The 25,186-nt window shown below is 39.2% G+C and overlaps 1 protein-coding gene across 6 annotated transcripts; it reads left to right on the top strand.

Moving 5' to 3' along the window:
- The first annotated feature begins 268 nt into the window (after nt 1-268).
- LOC145094055 (65-kDa microtubule-associated protein 3-like) lies at nt 269-24,704 on the top strand. 6 transcript variants are annotated; one of them, XM_079032317.1, is made up of 14 exons: nt 269-487; nt 2,225-2,271; nt 2,379-2,585; nt 2,685-2,930; nt 3,019-3,228; nt 3,370-3,525; nt 3,600-3,759; nt 4,343-4,494; nt 4,575-4,662; nt 4,958-5,031; nt 5,604-5,678; nt 5,759-6,026; nt 6,193-6,491; nt 24,575-24,704. In XM_079032317.1, exons 2-13 carry the CDS (start codon nt 2,233-2,235, stop codon nt 6,483-6,485), a joined length of 1,968 nt encoding a protein of 655 aa, XP_078888443.1. In that variant the 5' UTR covers nt 269-487; nt 2,225-2,232; the 3' UTR covers nt 6,486-6,491; nt 24,575-24,704. The 6 variants fall into 6 exon arrangements, with proteins under 6 accessions (XP_078888443.1, XP_078888444.1, XP_078888442.1 ...); XM_079032318.1 differs by lacking the exon at nt 24,575-24,704 and adding an exon at nt 22,715-22,849; XM_079032316.1 differs by lacking the exon at nt 24,575-24,704 and adding an exon at nt 6,693-6,905.
- The last annotated feature ends 482 nt before the right edge of the window (nt 24,705-25,186 follow it).

The raw sequence follows: 25,186 nt of genomic DNA, 5'->3' as shown, positions 1-25,186 counted from the left end.
CGAAAATCAAAGGTGCAGTGGAAGTAGGCTAAGAGATGAAGATATCTTGAACATTGATGGGTTTCTCATCTTTAATCGAAGATGATGATGATGGAGGTTGATGGTTAAACCCAATGCTAGTGATGGTGGTGGATCAATGATGTAGGGCTGTGCAAAATTGGTGGCGTAGGGATGAGATGGTGACGATGAACAGATGGATTTATGTAGAAGGCTATCCTTATTCACATTGCTAGACGTACTCTCCAAACACTCTAGATAAAAGGAAAGTCATACCTTACAAATAGTCAAAGTTTACATCCGCCAATTAAGATACATAAATTCTAATACTCTTGGTCAAGTTTTCATCATTCCCTCCTACGGATCCTGAATTCATCGGAGTGTCTTCTTAAGTCCCACCCGAGATTGTTTCAAGTATCACTGGTATCACTGAATCAAAATATCGAAGCGACATTTCTTGCCTCAAGCATCAAGCGTCTCGTGAATCGAGGTACTAATCACTTGCGATTTGGAAGACCACTAAATGTCTTGAGTTAAGAAGCCTTTGCGATAACCGTAACAAATGTCTTCGTTTAAGAATAAAAAATATAAATTGATATAATTTCAATTACCTACAACCAAAATTGTCTTGACGTTGCTGCATCCATGAACCGCCAAATTCTCGGGTGAGTGAGATTGAGATGGTGTAAACATTTCAATGGTGTACGATACACAGAAAGATTGATAACTTAAGGGACTAAGTTATTAAGTTAGTCAATAGTATAAGGACCTCTTTCAATTTATTCTTAACTTCATTTTACTTTTAGTAATTAATTCAAAAACTCAAAAACAGAAGGAAAGGAAGTATAACGACTGAAACCCCCGCTAACTTTGCGCTCTTTCTATAAACACAAACGATCATCTGATCTATTGCCAATTTTCGTTCGTATCACGCTTGATTCTACAATTCACCACTCACCGGAATAATCTCATCGGTCACCGGAGAAAGTTTCGAGTACAGTTGGAAAAACTATTTTAGCGGTTTAGAAAGCGTCGGAAGTTTGATTCAGTAAGTCTGTCAATCGATCACGTCTGTTTCTTTGATTAAATCGCGAGTTAAGTTAATATTCTGTCAATAACATTCATAATCGAGCGAATGCTGTTTTCACTAATTACATATTACGACATGTTGTAGTAGTTATAGAGTTCAAATAATGTCATCTCGAATTTGGAATTTTACTCAATGTTTTGCATATGTGAAAATTGATCTGCTATTAACTTCGATCAGAAAGTAGAACTAGTATTTTTTTTTTCCTTTTTTGACAAACAAATCGCACAAATATAAAAAAAAAAAAAAAATCGAAATTGAATTTGTTAATTGCATTCAGAACGGAGATGAATGTTGTTAATCATACAGTATCGTTCTTCATGTAGTGGTAAAGAGTTCAACTGACCTGTGTCAGTTTGGAACTTGACATTTAATCGATGTATGTTTGAAAGTTTATGTGGTGTAAGCTTGGCTCAGAACGTAAAATTTGATAATTCAACTGTTGTTTGGACAAGTAAATTTGCACAAATATGAATATGAATCGAAATGTGTACAGACTTGTAGTTAACTGTCTGTTTAGTGTTTAAGTGCAAAAAATTAAGTGAAGATGTAAATATTCACATATGTTTCTATATCTAAGTCAACAGTGATGCAAATTGGTACCTAAAGAGTAGTTTCATCATTTAATATCTGTTACTTTTCTCTGTGTTTGCTAAAGCACAAGTTTAGTATCTGTTTCTATAAGTTATAAGATTGATATGTAATGTTATGCTTTTCTTTTTGGTGAACAAGTAGATTAAAAAGCTATTCGGTTTGAAATGCAGAATCAGGGAAATGTTTTACATCAAATGCCCTTTCTTCTTGCTATTTAAGCTGTATATAACTCATTTCATGACTTCTGATGATATGAAGTAAATTGGTTATGACTTATGACCAACCTCTTTCATGTTATTTTGGAATTGTGGAGTGTGGACCATTATCTCTTAACATATCCTCCTTGGGAAATGTCATTGTTTATAAATCCAATTTCAACAAATTTATGGTTCATCCATTTGATTGGGAATGTCAGATTGGAAGATGTGATTGTTTATAATACCCTGTTGTATGTATATCTTCGTTAAGTTTCATGTGCTATTCAAAATCATTATTATCAAATTATTATATCTGTCAACTGATGAGTGAAATTTTCTTATTCATCAGCAAATCCAATGGAGACAACATGTGTTTCTCTCATAAAAGAGTTGCAGGTTTGATTAATATTTCCTTATCTTCTGACCATTTTTATTCACTACAACCTGTTATATTCATCGTAATTTTAAAGACAACATCTCATCACACTTGTCTCTTGGACTAGAAAATATGGGATGAAGTGGGAGAGCCTGAAAAAAACAGGGACAAAATGCTTCTTGAATTGGAACAAGAATGTTTGGATGCATATCGAAGAAAAGTAGATCAAGCAAACCGTTTTAGAGCTCAACTAAGACAAGCTATTGCTGACTCACAAGCAGAACTTGCTTCCATATGTGCTTCATTAGGAGACCGATCTTTACCTATTATACAGGTCAGTAATCTTAGCATACAACCATCCTTTTGACCTTTTCTATTTCATCAATCATGATTTATAATAATTAACAAAAGGTATGCTTTTTAACATGTACAGATTGAGCCAGGTAGTTTGATAAAAGAACTTGCAGACATTTTTCCACAAGTGGAAATGATGCAGAAGAAGAAAAATGAGAGGAAGGTTCTGTTTACAGAAATTTTGGATCAAATACAAAATTTATCAAAGGAACTATTCACATCCACAAAGGACAAATCATGTCTCCCGATTCTTGATGAATCTGATTTGTCCTTGACAAGACTGGAAGAACTCAAGATTGAATTACATGCATTGGAGAAGGAAAAGGTATGATCTAAAACAAGAGAAAATTTTAAATAAAATTGATACCTGAGAAAGCATAATTTACATAACTTGTTTTTTTTTATTAATACAGAGTGATCGTTTGAAGCAAGTGTTGGACCATTTAACTACTATTCATTCAATTTGTGGAGTTCTTGGGATGGATTTCAAAATTAAAATTAATGGGATTCATCCCACTTTGGAAAATCCTGGAAGCAAAAAGAGCATAACTGATGATACAATGGAGAAGTTGTCTAATGCAGTTTGTAGGTTGAATGAGGACAAGTCAAAGAGATTGAAAAAGGTTAATTGAAATACTTTTCCATTACTATCAACAACTTGTTTATATTCATATTCTCTAATGCTAAATGCAAGAAACAACAAATCAATGAAAGTACATTGCTATTTCTTGCATCTAACACTATACTCTAACAACTGCTTCCAGGTTCAAGATCTTGCAACAACCATGGTGGGGCTCTGGAATTTAATGGACATATCAAATGATGAGCAAAAACGATTCCAAAATGTCATACGTTATATAGGTGCTTCAGAGAATGAAGTCACAGAACCCAATGCTCTCTCTTTAGAGTCCATTAAATTCGTGAGTATTTCACTAATTATATTACATAATTCAATTTTTTGATATATTATGATACTGTGTTTTCTTTTTTCAAGATCGAGTCAGAGATTTTCAAGCTGCAAAAATTAAAAGCAAGCATGATAATGGAAGTACTCCTGAAAAGGAAGACAGATTTGGAGCAAATATGCAAAGAGGCTCACATGACTGTTGTAATGCATGAAGCAATCGATTTTTCTACTGAAACCTTAGAATCTGGTAAAAATCTCAATTTTTATCATGAAAACTGAAATTTATGTTACCCTTTTCTTTCATTTGTGTATACCTATTATGATTAAATAAAATGTAGAGTAAATTACACGAACAGTCCTTATGGTTAGGGGTAATTTGCATGCTTAGTCCCTAACTTATTTTTTTAACTCGGAAGGTCCTTATTGTTTGTTTTTGTTACGCGCTTGGTCCCTACTATTTGTTGTTGTTACGCAATAGGTCCCTGTCTAACCTAAAAAGACTATTATTTAAATAGGGAAAAATGATGGGGTGGATAAGGTAAGGTGAAGGGGATGGGTTTGGGTTTGGGGGTGTGTTTATTTAAATAAATTAAAAAATCAAGGGCAAAATAGTCTTTTTTAGGTAAGATAGGGACAAGCACGTAACAAAAACAAACAATAAGGACCTTCCGAGTTAAAAAGATAAGTTAGGGACCAAACGTGCAAATTACCCTAAACCATAGGGACCATTCGTGTAATTTACTCTAAAATGTAAGTATGTTGGTAACATAGTGTAGGTATGTTACTATTATGGGTAAAAGAATCATAAAGTAAGTTGCTATTTTTTGCAGGTGTAGTTGACCCTTTGTATTTGTTAGAACAAATAGACCTTCAAATGTCAAAGGTGAAGGAGGAAGCTTCAGCTAGAAAAGAGATACTTGAAAAGATTGATAAATGGTTAGCTGCATGTGAAGAGGAAACCTGGCTAGAAGAGTACAACAGGGTATGTAATATGTTCTCAACTTTCTCATTTATTTTATTTTTCTCCATTGGAAAAATTGTGATAAATAGCAATTCAATAAGGATCACAACCGTTATAATTCTGGAAGAGGGACCCATCTCCTTTTAAAACGTGCTGAGAAAGCCCGGGCTTTGGTTCATAAAATTCCTGGTATGACTCTTATATAATCAATACTAGATTCTTAGTCTCTTGTATTTTATTTGATTATGTTTAAAAAAAATTATATTATTTTACTAGCAAACATGATGATTTTAATTCATCCGCAATAAATACAAGTCATCAAATTAGAAACCTATGGATGAGTTTCTTTTATTTTGTCATTAGTCAAAAATAATAAACTGTGTCTCAAATGAAAATTTATTTGATGTATTACAAAGTAGACTAGGGTTTTGGCTTTTATTGACTTGTTTTTGTCCTTCTTTATTTAATAATATGAATAAAACAGCTATGGTTGAAACACTGCGTGAGAAAGCCAAATCATGGGACCAAAAAAGAGGAGTTGCATTTTCTTACGATGGTGTAAGCACTTGTTCTTCAATTCTTAGTTTGCATTTGTTACATGGGACTTGATTATGTCTTTTCGAGGGTATTTACGTCTTTTTTAGTGTGTCAGTGTTCCACACTCACATTTTTTTGCTTTGACAAAAAATTGAACTGTTTTGTCTAGTTGAAATTGGTTGATTCCAGACAATATTTTTGGAATTTTCTAGGGCTATCTTTTATGATAAAATTATAAGGGTATTTATGGCTTTTCGAGAAAGTCTCTGTCCCAACTTCATTCAATATTTTTTAAAATTTTCTAAAGCTATCTTTTATGATCAAAATTATATATATCTTTTGGAGTGCTCCTTGTCCCACGGGTTACTTATTCTTTGTCTTGAGGATTAGAAGGGTATTTATGTCTTTTTTGAGTGAGTCATGCCCACATTTACTTCTTTCAATTGAACAAAAAGTTGTAATTTTTTTTTTTTTTTGTCTCATTCATTTTAGAACAACACAAACAGCTTTTGTCTCGTTACATCAGTCCAAATGTCCAATGCACCAATCACAAATTGTCATCATCTATTTTAACATTGTATTCATGATCACAGGTTTCTTTACTCTCAATGCTGGATGATTACGACATCCAAAAACACAAAAAGGAACAAGAACGTCAAAAGCAAAGGGTAAAAAAAAACGAAAAATCCCCATAGATTTCTCATGTCCTTTTTGTTACCTAATCAACTTTATTAATTTTTGAAACTAGGAACAGAAGAAACTTCAAGGACAATTGATAGTTGAGCAAGAAGCACGTTTTGGGTCAAAGCCAAGTCCAATAAAGAGTGGAAAAAAGCTTATTAAAGCAGCAAGTATGATGAGTAGTAGTTCTACCGATAGACGATATTCAGTTGTTGGCTCAATGCTTAAAACTCCAAAGCTCAATCGCACTTTTTCCTCTTCTTCTTCTTCTTCTTCAAACGCTCACAATTTACATTACTCTCACCACAGTGGTGGTCATGCAAAAATCCACCCTGGTAATTCTTAAATCCATTGCCATCTTTTCAAACGTTCACAATATATAAGAATAGTACTACTATAACTCAAATTGATTATATATATATATATATATATATATATATATATATATATATATATATATATATATATATATATATATATATAAATAATTGTTGTTTTCAGGCAAGAGTAATTTGAGGAGCATTTCAAATGTTAAAGCACCTACAAATCAACAAGAAACCCAAACAACACCACCACCTAGAAAACCCCTTTCTCCGGTTTTTTCATCTTTATCCACCAATAATATAAAAACCCCAACAAACACAATGACTTTACCCACAACCCCATCGTCAACATCATCCTTAATGAAAATAGGCATGACTAGTACTACCCCTGATTCAACACCTTTTGCTCCACATCATGTCGAGTATTCGTTTGAGGAGATGCGAGCTGGTCGCTTTCCTTTAAAAACCTAAGCCTAAGTAAGTAATTCCACTTCTTTTACCCTTCGTTACAAAGACTATTATATTCTTCCTTGTTTGCTTACTCTTTTTTTTTTTTTTTTTTTTTAAAAAAAACGTTGGGTGTGTTGTGAAAAGATTTTGGTTTTTTGATCCGTATGTTTAGTCTGTTCAATTTTGTGTTGTTTATCTTTGTTACTAAAAATGGTCCGTGAACCACAGTTAAATAGCCACTCATGGTTCGCGAACCATTCAACAACATAGGGTCTATGGGCTTATGACATATAGCTAACATAGCTCACGTAGTTAGTGGAATTTCATTCTACACACTCCGTTTATTTTCATAATCGTCATCAACTAAGAGCATACAAATACATGCAATTCAATTAAGAAGTTCAAAAAAGTTGTAAAATCAATATTCGATTCATAAAATATTTTAGTAATCTCATTATTATATGTGTACGTATCCTAGCTGATTGGTTGTATCTGTTGATTCATTATTATTATTTTTAGGTTGAGGTAGGTACAAAACCGTTTGGGTATATGTTTTTTTATTGATTACGTCAAACTTCAAAATGAATATAAAACATACATAATTCGTTCTATTAATACAACTCACTAATTAAGTGATAAATATTGGTTGATATTCATGATGAAAGTATTCCATTGTTAACTTTCGATTTTATTATTTCAATATAAATCGTTTAATTTTGAATACTTTGATAATTGATATGTATAATTTTAGGTGATACAATGTATTTTTAATTCTTATATTACTTAGAACATTAACATATATTTTTAAACTTTAAGCCTTTAACATTATTTATTACTTTGAAAATCGAGAGTAGAGGTGCACGTCTCATCCGGAATCCGGATTGGCCACTAATCTGTTTGAAGGTATTAAGAGACGGTTTATATTTAATGCGGTGGATTCATTATGAATTGGACCAACGGATATTGCAAAATCAATTTTTTGACAAAATTTTGAACTTATCGTTGGGAGTTGGTAAAAAAAACAATTTTTTTTTACCAAATGGCTATTTAGTTATTTCTAGCCCTATCAAACTCCAAAATAAACATTTTACATTCCTAGACTTTTTTTTGGAAAAGAAACTTCCCTAACGAGGGTTTCCAGTCTAGTTTTCGCGCACCAACTAATCTACCGCTGTAAACATGAGGCTTTGCATCATGCCCTGAAGTCACTACAGACGAACCTCCATGACCAGAGGGACTGAGTGGTGTCAGGAGTTGAACATCAGTCAATAGGTTATCCATCATATCTTACCAAGTCACCACAACCCAAATGGTTTACATCCCTAGACTTAGTATACATACGTTTTGATTTTTACCAAATAATTTCTAGCCTAGTGGTATCATGTGTTGTCTTCTCTTTTTGAGGTTGAGGTTCAAGTTTTATCATGGACATAAGTGAAATTAATGAGTGGTTTAGGAGTAGAATAGTTTGTTGTTAAAAAAAAAAACATTTGTTTTGATTTTATTGGTTTTACAACACATCGAAAACTCTAAATTGAGGATAATAAGGTAGTTCAAAAGACCAATTATACTATACTTTTGAAAAGGCTAACATGGTGGAGTGGTTAATCTTTCGTGAAAAACAAGTTTGTAGAAGGCAAAAACAAAAAGAAAGGGAGGTGCTAACTTTGGTAGTGAAGGACATAACCTTCAAAAAGATTCTTAGGAAATTGTCTTTATTGCGATCGATCGAATACCATGTTATAAACTGTGATGTGTTTAACATTGATCTTGCAACAATAATGATAATATGTGAAGTCTGTTGGATTAAAGTGTCTAAGAACTTAACTAAATTGATATAAACTTAACGATTAAAAGTAAAGTCATTTTTAGGTAGTTCTCATAATAAGGAAATAGCAAGGATTGATATTGAGAGAGAGAGAGAGAGAGAGAGAGAGAGAGAGATTAAATAATTTATTAATATTTAATATATTATATGACTAGATGTAAGACCCATGTATTACATGAGTTAATTAAAAAAAATATATAAAAGTCTAAATTTTAAGAACTTTAGATTTATAAGAAAATAAGAAAAATAATAAATTATTAAAATTGATTTTTTTTATCTTTTAAATTTAAATAAATAAACAAAATAAACTAATGAACTTTAATTTGAGAATTTTGAAATAAGAAGATAAGTCTATTAATGAAATTGATATTTATTTATTACTAAATTTATTGTAATTATTAAATTAAAGTATTATGTGGAATTTATTAAAAAAGAAAAACCTATAAAATGACATGTGGAAAAGAAATTAATTCAAAATAACCACAAAATGACATTTGGCAGATGGAATGAGAGTGTGACATATAGCAAAAAAAACCTTCATTTATTAGAAAAATTAATTAAAAATAGTAATAATTAAGTGAGAATTAATCAGATTTAATTGGAGTTGATTTTGGATTAATTAGAATTAATAAAAGGTACAAGAGTTGAATTGCAATTGTCTAATAGTTAAACAATGAAGGCAATTCTAGAACCCTCCTACATATGGACGATTTTAGTGAGCTTAAGAATGGTTTTGGAAGCCTCCTGGATCAAATAAGGAAACAAGATTTGAATCAGTTTAAAATAATATTATTTTAATAGGTAAATCTAGGGTTTCAAGATTATCTGGCAACTATATAATGGGTTATATCCCTTTGTAAACCGATCCCTAGCCCCATATATAAGAGAAATCGGTTTCTCCCTCTCCCCCCTCTCTTAAATATCGATCCTAGGGTTTCCTAGGATTTTGGGTGTGACATATTAGAGGTTATCACGCCATTGGAGGTAGTCTTTTCAAGAAAATCTACAAGAGAATTACTAGCATCAACTGTTTGGTGCTAAAGGTATGTTTACTTGTCTTGTAGTTTCGATTTTAGTAGGTTGATTGTTGTTTCATAAAGTATGTTGCTATAATAGTGAAAATGTCATAGAAGTTCTAGGTTACATGTGCCCATAAGAGTTTATGTTTAAAATCTATTGTGCAAATCTTTATGTTGTAACCTAGAAAACCCATCAAAGTCGACTGCGTGGAGTCGAACCCTAGGAATGGTGGATTGATATATGTCCAACTCGACATGTGTGCTCAAATAAGGAATGGTTTAGGGACTTTAAAGCTGTGGGCAATAGTAATAAAATCTTCATGAGCAACTCGACTACCTCATAACCCTAGGGCATCAGGAGGATTATGTTAAAGATGACGTCAGGAAAGGAGTTGACGCTTAATGAAGTGTTGTTAATGTTTCATTTTTGGTCTTTTACCCCAAGAGGAGAATCTATGAACCAAGACTGTAACACTTGAATCCCGGTAAGTTTCTTTATTGCCCTCATTGTTGTTAATGTTGCGTTTTTGGTCCTTGAGTTTTACAGGAGGCGTACCACATGGTATGCTTAGCATACAAGCTGTAAAGCGAGTACGCGAGGCGTACGTGTATGTACACGGGGCGTATATGAGTCATTTAGAAACCCTAATTTTTGGGGTTAGGCCCTATATAAACATCATTATGGACCATGAAACCCTCATTTCTCAGCCTCCATTGTCCTTATAGCCTCAAGCACGAAACCCTAAGCCTTTTCTTTGTGTTTTGAGCTCATTGTGTTCATTTTTGGTGGTTTTGGTTCATATTCAAGAAGTAGAAGCTTGGTGCAAGGTGGTGGATCAAAGAAGAGTTTGTGGATCTCGTTTATTTGCTTCATTTCCAGCTTATTTAAGGTAAAAAGATATGAAATTTTTCATTAGTGTCTTAGATCTATCATTTGTGTGTTTTGGTCCCTTTTGGCCCCAAGAATGAGATCTAGTGGTTTGATACCATTCTAGGAGCTTTGAGTTGTCACTCTTGGTGTTTCTGAGGTTCTAGATGCATAAAGTTGTCTCCTTTAAGGTTTAGATTCATCCATGCAAAAGTTTATGTCCATTTGATTAAAGTAGGGTGTTATATTTTGGATTTGGATTTTATAGGGCATGTAAAGTCACCAAGTCAATGACTTTATGGTTATAGAAGCTTATTAGGACTTGGATTTGTGGTTTGGGCTTCTGGTCTTAAGCATTAAGAGCTTAATGTTGATTTTGGCTTAATGGTTGAGTACACTTGGCGTAAAAATCATTACGCACGGCGTACAACCCAAGTTGCGTGTACGCTTAGCGTACAACTGAGTACGCCTCACGTACTCAGTCTGTTGGGCTTCGCAACTCTTGGGACTCGGTTGGGTCATTTCTTTGGACTTTCTTGCTTTGGGACTTAGTGGGCCACCCGGATTCAAGCTTTGGGCTAAGAGTTTGGACTAAGAAATTTTTTTGGGCTTTAAGGTAAGACCCATGAAGGGGTATGTGTAACGCCCGTAGATTAGGGCTAGTCAATTTAGAGACAATGAGTATAACGTCCCAAAATTTAAGACTAAAAAATTCTTTTAATAAAACATTACTTAAAGCAAAATCATCAATCCAAAACATAATCAGAGTATTAATTTCCAAACATATGTTCATTATCAGAGTAAAACATTCCCAGAATGTCTAATCAATGGTGTGTGTCATGCGATCACCCCGAGCTCTTCCTTCCGCTACCGGAAGTACCTGAAACCAAAACTGAAAACCATAAGCACGAAGCTTAGTGAGTTCCCCACCCTACCACATACCATGCATAACCACATATTGCACGTACTGGGCCACGCCCGCTATTCTGGGCCTCACCCGCTACAACGGCCCCGCTGCTCCAGGCCCCGCCTGGCTTCGAGCCCCGCTCGGATACAGATCTGTTTCACTTAGGCCTCACCCGCTAACATATAATAGCACATAATCATACCGCAAAACATAAGCTAAACATATACTAATGGATCTTGTCCTAAGGCCTCGCCTATCCTGGGCCTCGCCCTTGTCCTACTACTGATGAGACATGGAACCCCGTCCACACTCCTACTGATAGTGAGATACGGACCCAGCCCACACTCACTCCTTCCCTAACTTGGGCCTCGCCCCTGCTCTGCTGCTAATGAGATGTGGAACACCATCCACACTCTGCTATCGGTGAGATACGGGACCTCGCCCACACTCACCTCCCTACCAGACACATACATGTATCACACAGACAACAAGTATAAACTATCATATGAACCAATCCTTGGGCACCCGCCCGCTATCAATGGACCTCGTCCTGAATATCACACTAGCATATTGTGCCTAGGGCTAACCCCCGGGTCTTCTACTCAAAACTAAGTGGGCCGGTATTGTGGCCTTAGACCCATTCACACAAAGGGAAACTCACCTGCACTTGTTGAACTTGCCGATAACCTCACTAGCTGTTGCCCAGCAACTCTCTGAACTCCTGCTCCACTAGCTCCCCGAGCTACCAATATCAATGCAACACTTAGTCTAACTGTCCTCTGAAAGTCAACTAAGTCAACTCTGGTCAACGTCAAAGTCCTGGTCAAAGTCAACCTTCCAGGTCAACCCTACTCGCCGAGTCTGCCTACTGACTCGCCAAGTTCATATGCTCAGAGTCCTTCCATTCGCGACTAGACTCGCCGAGTCAGCCCCTGACTCGCCGAGTCTACCGATTTCCGAGTCCTGACCTGTCCAACTCACCGAGTCTCCACTCGACTCACTGATTCGTGTCTCAACTCGTAGGGTTTGGGGTTTCGCGTCCTGACTCGCCGAGTCCAAGAACAAACTCGCCGAGTACAAGGCAATCTTCATCCGACTCGACGAGTTGCTCAACCCACTCGTCGAGTTGCTCCTAATCTTCATGCTACTCGCCGAGTCCACTCAACGGACTCGCTGAGTCCATTCAGATCTTCATACATGCAGAGGAATTTTGAGTCATGCATGGACTCCAAACTGTAGATCTACCCTTCCCAAGCCTATTCCTCACGTAAAGTTGCAAACTTTACGTGTAGAGAAAGGAGATCTAGGCTAAATACACCATAAACTAGGGTTTAAGGCAAGGAGGCTCCATAATCAGCTCAAGGGCAGCTACTTTATGCTTCACAAGGCCAAAGTGTGATTAGATCCGAAGTAGCAACCTCAGATCTGGCTTCTAACTCAAGTGGATAACTAATCAAGGCTAAAAAGCCCCAAAACTCACAACTAGAATAGATCTAAATGAAGGAAACGACTTAGTACCTTCAATAACTCAGAAAGGTTCCACAAACTCCAGATCTAAGGCCAATCCTTGAAGCTTCAATGATTCCCCTCTTTCTTCTTCCTTCAAATCGCCCAAAAAATGGCTTGGAAGCTTGAATGAGCAACAATGGGGCTTAGGGTTCGGTCAGTTGGGTGAAAGAGGCAGTAAAGGAACCCTAGGGGAGAGAATGAGACGTTTAAATAGGCTCCAAGTCCCGGATTTAGGGTTTTCCTCGTTCAGACCAGACTCGCCGAGTCTCCTTGGCTGACTCGCCGAGTCGGTCACTTACTCCTTGACCCGGATCCCGCTCAGACTCATCGAGTTCCTCCTTGGAATCGACGAGTCGTCCCTTAAACTTAGGGTTTCCTTTCCTTTCTTGGCCTTCCTGACTTTGGGTGTTACAACTCTCCCCCACTTAAACTACACTTCGTCCTCGAAGTTTGCTATGGCCAACCGCCTGCGATCTGCTTCCAATACTCTACTAATTGATCCAACACCAGCTGCCTACCTTCGCTGGTCTTTCGCCCGGACATTCCGACTAACATTAATCTTTACGGATAATAATCTCGGGTCAACCCTGACCCTGAACATTCTGGAAACACAACTTACTCAACTGACAATCCGTCTGGTACTCACCGAGTACTGCACTGAACCCATAGGGGTTCACCCCTTCTTTCCTTGCACGATTTCCTTGCCTTCCCAAGGCGATGCTCCGTAACCAACTATTTCCTCTGTCACTGTGAAGATCCTATCTTCACCAAATCCATTACTCCCGCTACTTCCAGTACGGGTCATTATCGCCAGTATCCACTAGGCATTTCTTTCTACTATAATTGGTGTCAAGCACCCCACGACCAACTATCTGAAATTCACCATAGACTGCTTACCAGCACTGCTACTGACTGAAAATTTCTGCTATTCCTTATCTGCCTTCCGGATGAACCGAGACCACCCTGGTCCCTATCAATCTATCAATATCTAGATTACCGGCTCCCATCAGTCGCTAGCCCCAACACAACTCCTAGTCGCTCCCAGCGACTTTCGAAGAACTGCAACTACCTATAACTGCTTAATCTATTATGCCATTCAGGCACTACAATCCTGGGATCCTCGATCCCCTAACTGACACTACGGACCCTACCAGGTCTCACCTGTGCTATTAAAACTCACGGGCCTCACCCACGGGTCTCACCCGCCTCTATCTTTCTAGTCTCACTTATCTAACCACTCTCGCACGGGCCTCGCCCACGGGTCTTACCCAATCATATTGCTAAGCAATCCCTGCTCTCAGGTCTCACCTATACTGCTACTCTCATACGGGCCTCGCCTACTCCGCTAACTAGGAGATACGGGCCTCCGCCCATACTCCGCTAACTAGCTGCTAGGGAATGCCACGACTTACCCGCAGTCTTACAACACCTTCCACCACTAACTGCTAGTGAATGCTACGGCTGCCCCGTAGTCTTACAACACCTTCCACCACTGACTGCTAGTGAATGCTACGGCGGCCCCGTAGTCTTACAACACTTTCCACCACTGACTGCTGCTGAAGAAGGCTGCAGCTCTCCCGCCGCTCTACCATGCTCTACATGTTGCCTCTGCCGCTAACTACTAACACGAAAGCATCCCATGCTATCTGTCCTTAAGATATTCATTCCGACTCACTCGAGTCCTACAGGCGATCCTCCAACCTAAATTCCGAACCACGTACTCACCATCACCATTACACGCACGAACTGATAGGGAGTTTCTCAAACTCCCAACCCTGAACTACTCAATCCATCAAACGTTGTACTACCTCTTTTCCTTCTCAGAAACCGTGTACTCATTATGGATTTGCGTGCTCTTACCCTTGTACACACGGAGGATTCTCCTCCACTTCGATCCTGCTTACACCTCGCTGCTCAATGAATAGAAATCCCAATCCTTGCTACCATTCCATAATCAATCTGCTGAGGAATCCCAAGCGTACCATAACTAGGGATCTAACCAGTCCATTTCTAAAACTTATACGGCTCCGAACTAGCAAGACATATCAAGTCCCTCCAAGGCATGCTACAGTTACTGCACCCTAAGTAACCTTCTCCAATAGAATCCATCCCTTAACTACTATCCAAATATCCAAGGTATGCAGATGGCATATAACTCGATCACAAGCAAGTCGCACAAAATAAAATACTCATACCGATAATGATGCAGAACCATAACAATATAATCATGCACAAATAAAAGAACAGAAAACGGAAGTCGCATACCTGCAACGTCCGACGCTGCTCGCGTCTCCAGGGTAGTCATCTGAAAAGCCCTGCCTCCTACCGCAGGCGCCTCCGCATGGCCCTGACGACCGTCCATGATCCTCAAAGTTGCAGGGGCGGGTGCCATCACCCGTCGTGCCGAAAACAAACTGGGGCACTGGGCCTTCTTGTGGCCCCGCTGATTGTAGTGAAAATATATCAAGTCTGATCCTTGTGTGGTGGTAACAGTACAATCCCTGCCAAAATGACCAGTCCGACCGCACTTGAAGCAGCCAGACTCACCACCGCTACCACTCCTGCACGCGCCCCCCATGCGCCCTGCTACACTTCCCGCACCGGCTGTGGTCCTGATAATCCCTCGATCTCGAATCTAATCCCTTGGGCCTTTTTCCCGAGCCTGTGGCTACCTGAACCTCATTCGGCTTCCTCTTCCGGATCTGCTCCAAGTCAATCTCCCTCTCTCTAGCCCGAGAGATCATATCTTCCAGCGTCTTACAGTTGGACCTGCTCACGAACTCCCTGATGTCAGCCCTCAACATCTCGTGATATCGGGCCTTCTTCATCTCCTCATCCGCGACATACTGCGGAACAAGAAGGGCCCTCTCCCTGAACTTGGTGGTGATCTCCGCCACAGTCTCAGTGGTCTGCGTCAAATCCTAAAACTCCCGTGCCAACTGCTGCACCTCGATAATTGGCGAAAATCCGCCATGAACCTGGCTGAAAAATCATCCCATGTCATCGCGTCCAACACGGCATCATCACCCAAAGCATGACAAATCTCTTCCCACCAATCTCTCGCTCTATCCTTCAGAAAACAGGAAGCGACTCTGACCTTGTCCCCCTCGGGACACCGGCTCGTACGGAATGCATTGGCAACATCAGCCAACCATCTGCTGCTATTGATGGGGTCCCTAGCCCCATGATAATCTGGTGCCCCGCAAGCCCTGGACTCTCGAAATGTCAAAGTACGCGCTCCCATCAAAGCCATCATCTCGGTACGGAAGGCTCCCAGCCTCTCATCCAAAATCTCCAATATACTCTTCTTGACCGTGCCAAAGATCACAGGAGTCTGGTCTAGAATACTGCGCGTAACCTCCACTGATATCAACTCCCTCATTCGCTCCTTGAGCTGCTCAGCTCCTGAACCCGAGCCTGATCCCTCCCCGGCGCCTGATCCGCCAACTGGTCTCTCTCGCAACGTCACCATGCTGACATACATAACACACAACTATCAATATACACATCACTACTGAGAGATCATACACGCACTACAAGTTCCCCGGTCTCATCTCGGCTTTTCCCGAATCGAGTATGGATCCTCTGCTTTCAGTAGTACGGCCCCATACTACCTTCCACATCTATCCGTACTTTCCTCGGGAACTGCTTCAACTCCACCAGGTCCCTTTCCTACTACTACTGCTCCCAGCACTACCTCATCCTAGGCTTATCCTAGGGAAACCTCTGACTCAAACCAAACCAGTCCTCAGCCGCTGAAGGCCTCCTTGTGATGTCAATTAGCCATCACCTGGATACCATCACATGTGACGAGGCTCAGATAATCCTTCGAGTAAAAGACTCGTCCCTACAACGGTTGGACTCAAACAAGAGCTGCGCAATAGGGCCAAATCCAGCACTCTGAGATTATTCAACCCTGATTACATGTGACGTGACGCATCCACCTAATGACTAACTCCCATCACTCGGAATCCCACATTGCACCAAGCAAGCAGCATCCAGACAAGAGAAAATCTAACCATAACATACTCAAGCAATCATAATATCATACCAAGAAACTGTACTAGCATGCAACACAAGCTCATAAACTCAGGCATAACCTAAACAGGCTATCCTACTACTGTCTAATCAGCACTATCATGCAACTCAAAGCACATATAACAGGCACATAAGGCATCCTCCCTAGATCCTTAGTCCTAATCTAGCATGTTGTTCTATTAACTGATAATCAAAACATAAACTTGTATGGGTATTTTGGGGTACTTACTTGAGCTCGACCGATTGCATGCACCACACCCTTTTCTCTTATCAAAATTCTTTTCTTTCTACATTCTTTTTGCTTTTCTAAAACTTTTTTCTTTCTCAAAACTCTCTTTTTACAATCTGTCTTTACATTTTGAAAACTTCTATACCAATTCCTCAGTTTGAGTTCAGACACACCCGAGAGCATGTCCGAATCCCTCAAACCAAGGCTCTGATACCAACTTGTAACGTCCCAAAATTTAAGACTAAAAATTTCTTTTAATAAAACATTACTTAAAGCAAAATCATCAATCCAAAACATAATCAGAGTATTAATTTCCAAACATATGTTCATTATCAGAGTAAAACATTCCCAGGCTGTCTAATCAATGGTGTGTGCCATGTGATCACCCCGAGCTCTTCCCTCCGCTACCGGAAGTACCTGAAACCAAAACTGAAAACCGTAAGCACGAAGCTTAGTGAGTTCCCCACCCTACCACATACCATGCATAACCACATACTGCACGTACTGGGCCACACCCGCTATTCTGGGCCTCGCCCGCTACAACGGCCCCGCCTGGCTTTGAGCCCCGCTCGGATACAGATCTATTTCACTTAGGCCTCGCTTGTCACAGGGCCTCGCCCGCTAACATATAATAGCACATAATCATACCGCAAAACATAAGCTAAACATATACTAATGGATCCTGTCCTAAGGCCTCGCCTATCCTGGGCCTCGCCCTTGTCCTGCTACTGATGAGACATGGAACCCCGTCCACGCTCCTACTGATAGTAAGATATGGGCCCAGCCCACACTCACTCCTTCCCTAACTTGGGCCTTGCCCCTGCTCTGCTGCTAATGATATGTGGAACACCATCCACACTCTGCTATCGGTGAGATACGGGACCTCGCCCACACTCACCTCCCTACCAGGCACATACATGTATCACACAGACAACAAGTATAAACTATCATATGAACCAATCCTTGGGCACCCGCCCGCTATCAATGGACCTCGTCCTGAATATCACACCATATTGTGCCTAGGGCTAACCCCCGGGTCTTCTACTCATAACTAAATGGGCCGGCATTGTGGCCTTAGACCCATTCACACAAAGGGAAACTCACCTGCACTTGCTGAACTTGCCGATAACCCCACTAGCTGCTGCCCAACAACTCTCTGAACTCCTGCTCCACTAGCTCCCCGAGCAACCAATATCAATGCAACATTTAGTCTAACTGTCCTCTGAAAGTCAACTAAGTCAACTCTAGTCAACGTCAAAGTCCTGGTCAAAGTCAACCTTCCAGGTCAACCCTACTCGCCGAGTCTGCCTACCGACTCGCCGAGTTCATATGCTCAGAGTCCTTCCATTCGCGACTAGACTCGCCGAGTCAGCCCCTGACTCGCCGAGTCTACCGATTTCCGAGTCCTGACCTGTCCAACTCACCAAGTCTCCACTCAACTCACTGATTCGAGTCTCAACTCGTAGGGTTTGGGGTTTCGCGTCCTGACTCGCCGAGTACAAGACAATCTTCATCCGACTCGACGAGTTGCTCATCCCACTCGTCGAGTTGCTCCTAATCTTCATGCTACTCGCCGAGTCCACTCAACGGACTCGCCGAGTCCATTCAGATCTTCATACATGCAGAGGACTTTTGAGTCATGCATGGACTCCAAACTATAGATCTACCCTTCCCAAGCATATTCCTCACGTAAAGTTGCAAACTTTACGTGTAGAGAAGGAGATCTAGGCTAAATACATCATAAACTAGGGTTTAAGGCAAGGAGGCTCCATAATCAGCTCAAGGGCAGCTACTTTATGCTTCACAAGGCCAAAGTGTGCTTAGATCCGAAGTAGCAACCTCAGATCTGGCTTCTAACTCAAATGGATAATTAATCATGGCTAAAAAGCCCCAAAACTCACAACTAGAATAGATCTAAATGAAGCAAACGACTTAGTACCTTCAATAACTCAGAAAGATTCCACAAACTCCAGATCTAAGGCCAATCTGGTGGGCGTCGAGACCACCAAATAAAAAAAAAAAAAAAAAAAAAAAAAAAAAAAAAAAAAACCTCAATACGACGACATACAAAAATGAATTGTAATAGCGGTAAAAGGGATCTAATCCACAGGGATTGGTTCGAATCAAATCTATGCATTCAGTTCTCCGAAATAAATATATACAATGATATGGGGGTTTTCAAATGTTAAATGCGATAAAAAAACTATTTTATAAAAATAACAAAAATGGAAAAATACAAAATCTATAATATAAAACGTTCCAATATCGGGATAAATCACAAGTTCAATTAGTTGACTAATCATCATAATTTTGTGTGCAATGAGTTTAATGGATACTAATTTGGCTATAGCAATCTAAGAAGCTTGAGACCACCTAGACTTTTCTTAGTTAATACAATGGTTAGAGAAGCTCATAACACATTTTCTTAGTTAAAGTCATAATTTCCATGAAGCATGTAATTAATGAAAATTAACTAGCATTAAGATTTAAAAGTCACCAAATCCAAGAGGAGTCAAAATACTTTCACTACCATGTTGGAGAAAATATTTTCATGATTGTGTGAAAGAAAAACAATCACAAAAACCATTTGTTGCTTGTTAATTTGAAGATCTATTACGTAATCAAGAAATTAACCAACTAATTAAACATTCACATATCTAAACTCATGATTAAAGACATATGAACATCGATAGATGTTTCACTAAAAAATATTTCATAGCATGCCATCAAAACCACATAAAACTATTCCTATCAATTAATTGTTCCATAGATTCACCCGATATTGAAAATAAAAACTAACACATAATAATAATAACAATAAAAATGATAGAAATTATACCAATACCGATTACGAAATGAAGATGACAAAGCTTCTTGAAATCGTCACTTCTTGTTGCTCCAAAAACTTCATCCATAATCCAAGTATTAATACAAAAATTAACCTAATCTAATTACAAAGATAAATGAATCACAAGACAATAAAATCAATGATAAAGATATCAATGATAATAGTGTTTAATTTCCAAAAATAAAGAAAGAAGAATCCAATGGAGAAAAACCCCCCACTTCTTTTCTTCTGCCGGCGAAAAAAAATGAAGATGCCCTACTATTTTTGTGCCCTTGATTTGCTGCGTTTCCAAGTTACACAATAAGCCATAGTGGGCTCAACTAAATGAAACATGGACTGCTGGATTAAATCTCAAAATGAGCTGCCATATAAATTAATTGGGCTATTTAAATGGGTTGCTGGACAGCCTTTTGTACTGTTGTTCGTCAGACCAAAAACCCGACCAAAACATGTCTGAATCAGCTCATTTTTTGTGAGATTGAAGATCAACGAGTTATGAAGACTCCTGTAAATTTTCAGCTCAATCGGACATCGTTTGCCCCTCCGTCTGATCGCTTGAAGAGAGTCGCGCAAAGCTGTCAAAATCCGAAAAATTAATTTATATCGCTTTGTTTTTCTTTTCGCTCCCGGATTTTGCTATGAGATTTCAATTGTGGCTGCAAGGTATTCAATGTGGCTTTAACAATGCTCCAAAATACCACCTTGCTCGTACAAATCTGCACAAAAATTGCTTAAACGAGTAAAAATATTCAAAACAATAAATCTAACGATTTAATGCAAAAAGAATATTAAAAATGCTAAAAGTAAAAGAAAACGATTGCTAAAATATATACAAAAAATCAAGCTATCACAATCCTTGAAGCTTCAATGATTCCCCTCTTTCTTCTTCCTTCAAATCGCCCAAAAAATGGCTTGGAAGCTTGAATGAGCAACAATGGAGCTTAGGGTTCGGTGTTCTGGGTGAAAGAGGCAGTAAAGGAACCCTAGGGGAGAGAATGAGACGTTTAAATAGGCTCCAAGTCCCGGATTTAGGGTTTTCCTCGTTCAGACCAAACTCGCTGAGTCGTTCACTTACTCCTTGACCCGGGTCCCGCTCGGACTCGCCGAGTTCCTCCTTGGACTCGACGAGTCTTCCCTTAAACTTAGAGTTTCCTTTCTTTTCTTGGCCTTCCTGACTTTGGGTGTTACAATGAGCATCAAAAATGACTTTTTGATGGAAGATTATTTAGAAGGTGTAATATTAACTAAGTTGTAGTATATGTTACAAGGATTTCGTACATATAAAGAATGCCGAAATCCGAGTTATAACGAAGAAGTTATGACCTGTCGAAGTTTCGCGACAGAACCTGCACGACACAACGCGACGTAAACAGTGAATTTACGTTAGAGCGATATTTGACCTTATCAATCTAAACGAAAGTCGTAGAATATGTTAAACCGAGAGCGTGCATGAAAAGAACGCCCAAATCTGACTCCATATGAGGAAGTTATGATTTTTCGAAGTTTCGGCTTAGCAGTGTACAGCCCGAAGTTCGAATATGATATCGAGCGATATTTAGCAGAAACAATCTAAACGAGAATCGAAGATCTCATTTATAGTAGTCCAACGGTAAAAAGACAGACGAAAACGGAGTTCAGATGAAGGAGTTATGAATTTCTAGCAGAGTTTTCCTGTCTCGGCCTACTAAAAATAATATAATAAAAATACAGTCAAAATTAGCCGACGAGGTCTAAATGAAAGTTGTAGATCTTGTTTTTACCTACGCGTCGATATAAAGAACGTCGAAAACGAAGTTCATATGCGAAAGTTATGAATTTCTGAAGTTCGGGGCGTGAAACCCCAAAACTATCAGTGTTCACGACGTGAAAACAGTGTTCACGACGTGAACTAACTTCTGGCGCTTCTGGAGCCTGACATATAAAGTGGACGATGACGTATGCAATGACGTTCAAGCCCACAACGTGAAAACACTGTTCACGACGTGAAAATCGAAAAATCAGCCCTATAAATAGAATCGAAGGGCAGTCGGGTTTTGGTTGCTAATTCCTTCACTCTCTCACTCCCGATACCCTCTCTAGCTGTCTTGAAGTACCCCCGAAGCCCTGGTATCATCCCGATACCCGAAGCGAGTCCCGAAGCCCGAAGATCCCGAGAAGAAAAGAGTTTCCAAGACGAAGCTCTGTCCGTGAGAAACCCGGTGTGTGAAGATATCCCGGTTTCACCGAAGAGTTACTACTTGGAGAGCCGTAGTGTTGTCCGATAATCGTATTATCAAATGAGTGTATAGTTACTTTCTTCTAACACATAAATATGAAGTATTTGCTATAAAATACGTGCTATGTGTTTATATATTGTTGTTTATTTGAGATGAGTATGGTATGGATGTTTTATATAGTTTTTAAATGAGGTAAACTGTATATGTATTTATATCTACAAATATGTTGGGTAGAACATGTGTAGATGATATAGTTGGTGTGTGATGAAAGATGGTATGAGTGAACCTTGGCAGCTATTGTCTTAGTGCCTAATAAAGAACCTTGGCAGCTATTGTCTTAGTGCCTAACAAAGAACCCTGGCAGCTATTGTCTTAGTGCCTAACAAAGAACCTTGGTAGCTATGGATTTAGTACCGTATAGATAAACCTTGGTGACTATGGAGTTAGCGCCTGTTAAGTGAACCTTGGTGACTATGGAGTTAACGCCTAATAGCTATGGATTTAGTACCTGAGAGATAAATGTTGGTAACTATGGACTTAGTACTTGATAGATAAACTTTGGCAGCAATGGACTTCGTGCCAATCCATTAGGTTAATCCTTAGGAATGAATGAATGAAGGATAGTTGATTCTTAGGATAAAACTTTAAGAGTAAAGAAGATAATGGGGATGGGTAAATGGGTTGATTGTTTGATAATTGAATATAATAATTATATTATTATGGGTTGAAAATCTTATATGCTCACCAGACTCCTAAGCCTGACCCTCTCAGTTTTCTTTGTATCACAGGTTATGGCACAAGAGCATAAGTTGGCTGACATAACGAGAGATTTTGGATTATAGGCCAGTAGTTATAAATAACTGTTGTAAGGTCTATTTTGTTATGTTTATGCTTTTCGTCTGTATTGAACATGACATCCCGAGATTTTGATATATAATGAAAATACATTTCTTTGAAGAAATGCTTTGAAATTTTTTTTATCATATTTTGTTTTGGGAACAAATTACGCAACTGCTTTTTTTAAAAGATTACTCTGATTTTAAAAACAAAGCATAAAGTTTTGTAACTGTAATTAGAAATGATTAATAAAAAATAGTAACCACCACCGTAAGGTGGTGGCCGCCGCCGTGTGTCGCCGTTGACCACCACTACCCAAGGTGGTAGTGGGTGGTTCCCCACAAGAAAAACCCTAATGGACCTAGCCAAAACCCTAATGGGCTTAAAGATTAATTTTGGGCCTATTGGGCCATGTTTGGGTGGAAAACCCTAATTGTGAGTATTTGGGCCTTGGACTTTTTTGGACCCACTTTTGAGCCATTGGGATTTGATTGTGTATTAAGCCCAAATATCACATATTACTTATCTAGTAGAGTAAATGACTTAATGGATTAAGTCCTTAATGGGTTAAGTAAGAAACACTTAACCCTAATCGTCATTTTATGTGAAACCCTAGTTTCACTTGGGCCTTGAGTTGGGTCTTTTGATTGGGCTTTGGTAATTGGTTTATTAATGGGCCATCCAAGAATAATCAAATGAAATAGCGTAATTAGTTGGGCTTTAGGGTAAGGCCCATTTGAAGGATTGGGCCCAATTTGGAAAATTAGGCAATAGTTTGGGCTTAGATGGTTGTATGATATTGGGCCCTTAGAATGAGACATGTTGGACTGGACTGAACAATTAGGCCTTAAGGGAAATCCATGTAGAGGTTTGGGCCCAATTTGGAAAATTGGGCCATAGTTGGGCCTTGGTCCATTATTAGACTTTTGGGCCTTTGGATCGGGCCTTATGCTTGAGTCAAGCTAAGTTACGGGGTAAAGTAGTCTTTTACCCCAAGCATGGATTTATGAATATGTGTTAGAACCCAATTATTAATTGGGTGTTATTTTGATATTGACAGATCAAGAATCTGTCATCGTCTCATCGAGCAGCTATGGTTCTATCAGTAGGACTTCAGCAGTGTGAGTTGAGTTCTCTTCCAGTAGGAACGTGTCTAAGGCCACAATGTCGGCCCGTTTAGATGTTAGTAGTACCGGACTTCAGTCTGATGTCGGGCGGGGCACGATGCAGTGATTTAGCTTACATGTTAGATGTTAGTACTACCGGACTTCGGTCTGATGCCGGGTAGGGCCCGATGTAGTGAATTAGCTTGCATGTTATATGTTATGTGTTCCGGACTTCGGTCTGATGCCAGGGAAATCCCGAGAAGTAGTTATGTATGCTTGATGTCTTTGTGATTCATGCATGTTTATGTCATGTGTTATATGTTCCGGGCTTCGGTCCGATGTCGGGCAAGCCCGATGCAGTATGCACGATAATGTTATATGTTTATGTTTTGTTATGTTCAATACATTCTGGATTTCGGTCTGATGCAGTGTGCGGGGCCCAAGTTATTCCGAACTTCGGTCCGATGTCGGGCGGGGCCCGATGCAGTGGGTGGGGCCCAAGTTATTCTGGACTTCGGTCCGTTTCCGGGCAGGGCCAAATGCAGTCGGCGGGGCCCAAGTTAGTCTGGACTTTAGTTTGATGTCGGGCGGGTCCCGATGCAGTGGGCAAGGCCCAATATGTGCTATATGTGTTATTGTATGGTATGTTGTAGTATGGGGAGACTCACTAAGCTTCGTGCTTACAGTTTTCAGTTTTGGTTTCAGGTACTCAGTTTTCAAAAGAGGAGATCAGGAAGATTGCAGTGCACACACCATTCGTTCAGCCTGGGATGTTTATACTCTGATATACATGACAATTGTTATATTATTCTGGGATACTTTATTATGATTTTTCTATAACGTATGATGATTATGGTTTTATTACTGATTTTAAACGAAATTTTCAGACTGTATTTTTGGGATGTTTCATCAAGTCGTGAGTAACATAAACCCAACCAAATTAGAAATTATTAGGGATCAATCATGTTCTTAGGTATGAGGGAGGGACTTCAGCTGCTCGGACCATGTGAAAGATGTAAGCAGAAGACGTGAAGTAAAAACCACAGAGGCGTCGCTTATTGTGAGGAGGAAAACAATCGATTAAAAGAGATAAATATATAGAAGATATATATGTACTAAATTATCAATCTAGTGTTGAGAGCTTGTAGAGGATGACTCATGCTCTACATAAGCAAGAGTCAACCACAATCAAGAGGCGTGAAGCAACCTTGGGGGAAATAAACCAAGAAGCAACAAAAGCTTTAGGGAAAACGCCGACTCTTAATCGATCGCAAGGAAGGGTTGCAATCGGCGGTGGGAAGTCGCTGAGTTTCTTCT

Source organism: Lactuca serriola, chromosome 3 (assembly GCF_051521515.1).
Source record: "Lactuca serriola cultivar US96UC23 chromosome 3, Lser_US96UC23_V15, whole genome shotgun sequence".
NCBI classification, from domain to species: domain Eukaryota; kingdom Viridiplantae; phylum Streptophyta; class Magnoliopsida; order Asterales; family Asteraceae; genus Lactuca; species Lactuca serriola.
The sequence above is the reverse complement of the archived record's forward strand: the minus strand, read 5'-3'. Positions and strand labels throughout refer to the sequence as shown.

Bases quoted from the DNA above. Each gene is read 5' to 3' on its own strand.
- LOC145094055 (XM_079032317.1), top strand. From the start codon at position 2,233: ATGGAGACAACATGTGTTTCTCTCATAAAAGAGTTGCAG. The intron at 2,931-3,018 runs GTATGATCTAAA...TTATTAATACAG, and splicing joins ATGCATTGGAGAAGGAAAAG to AGTGATCGTTTGAAGCAAGT. The intron at 4,663-4,957 runs GTATGACTCTTA...TGAATAAAACAG, and splicing joins TTTGGTTCATAAAATTCCTG to CTATGGTTGAAACACTGCGT.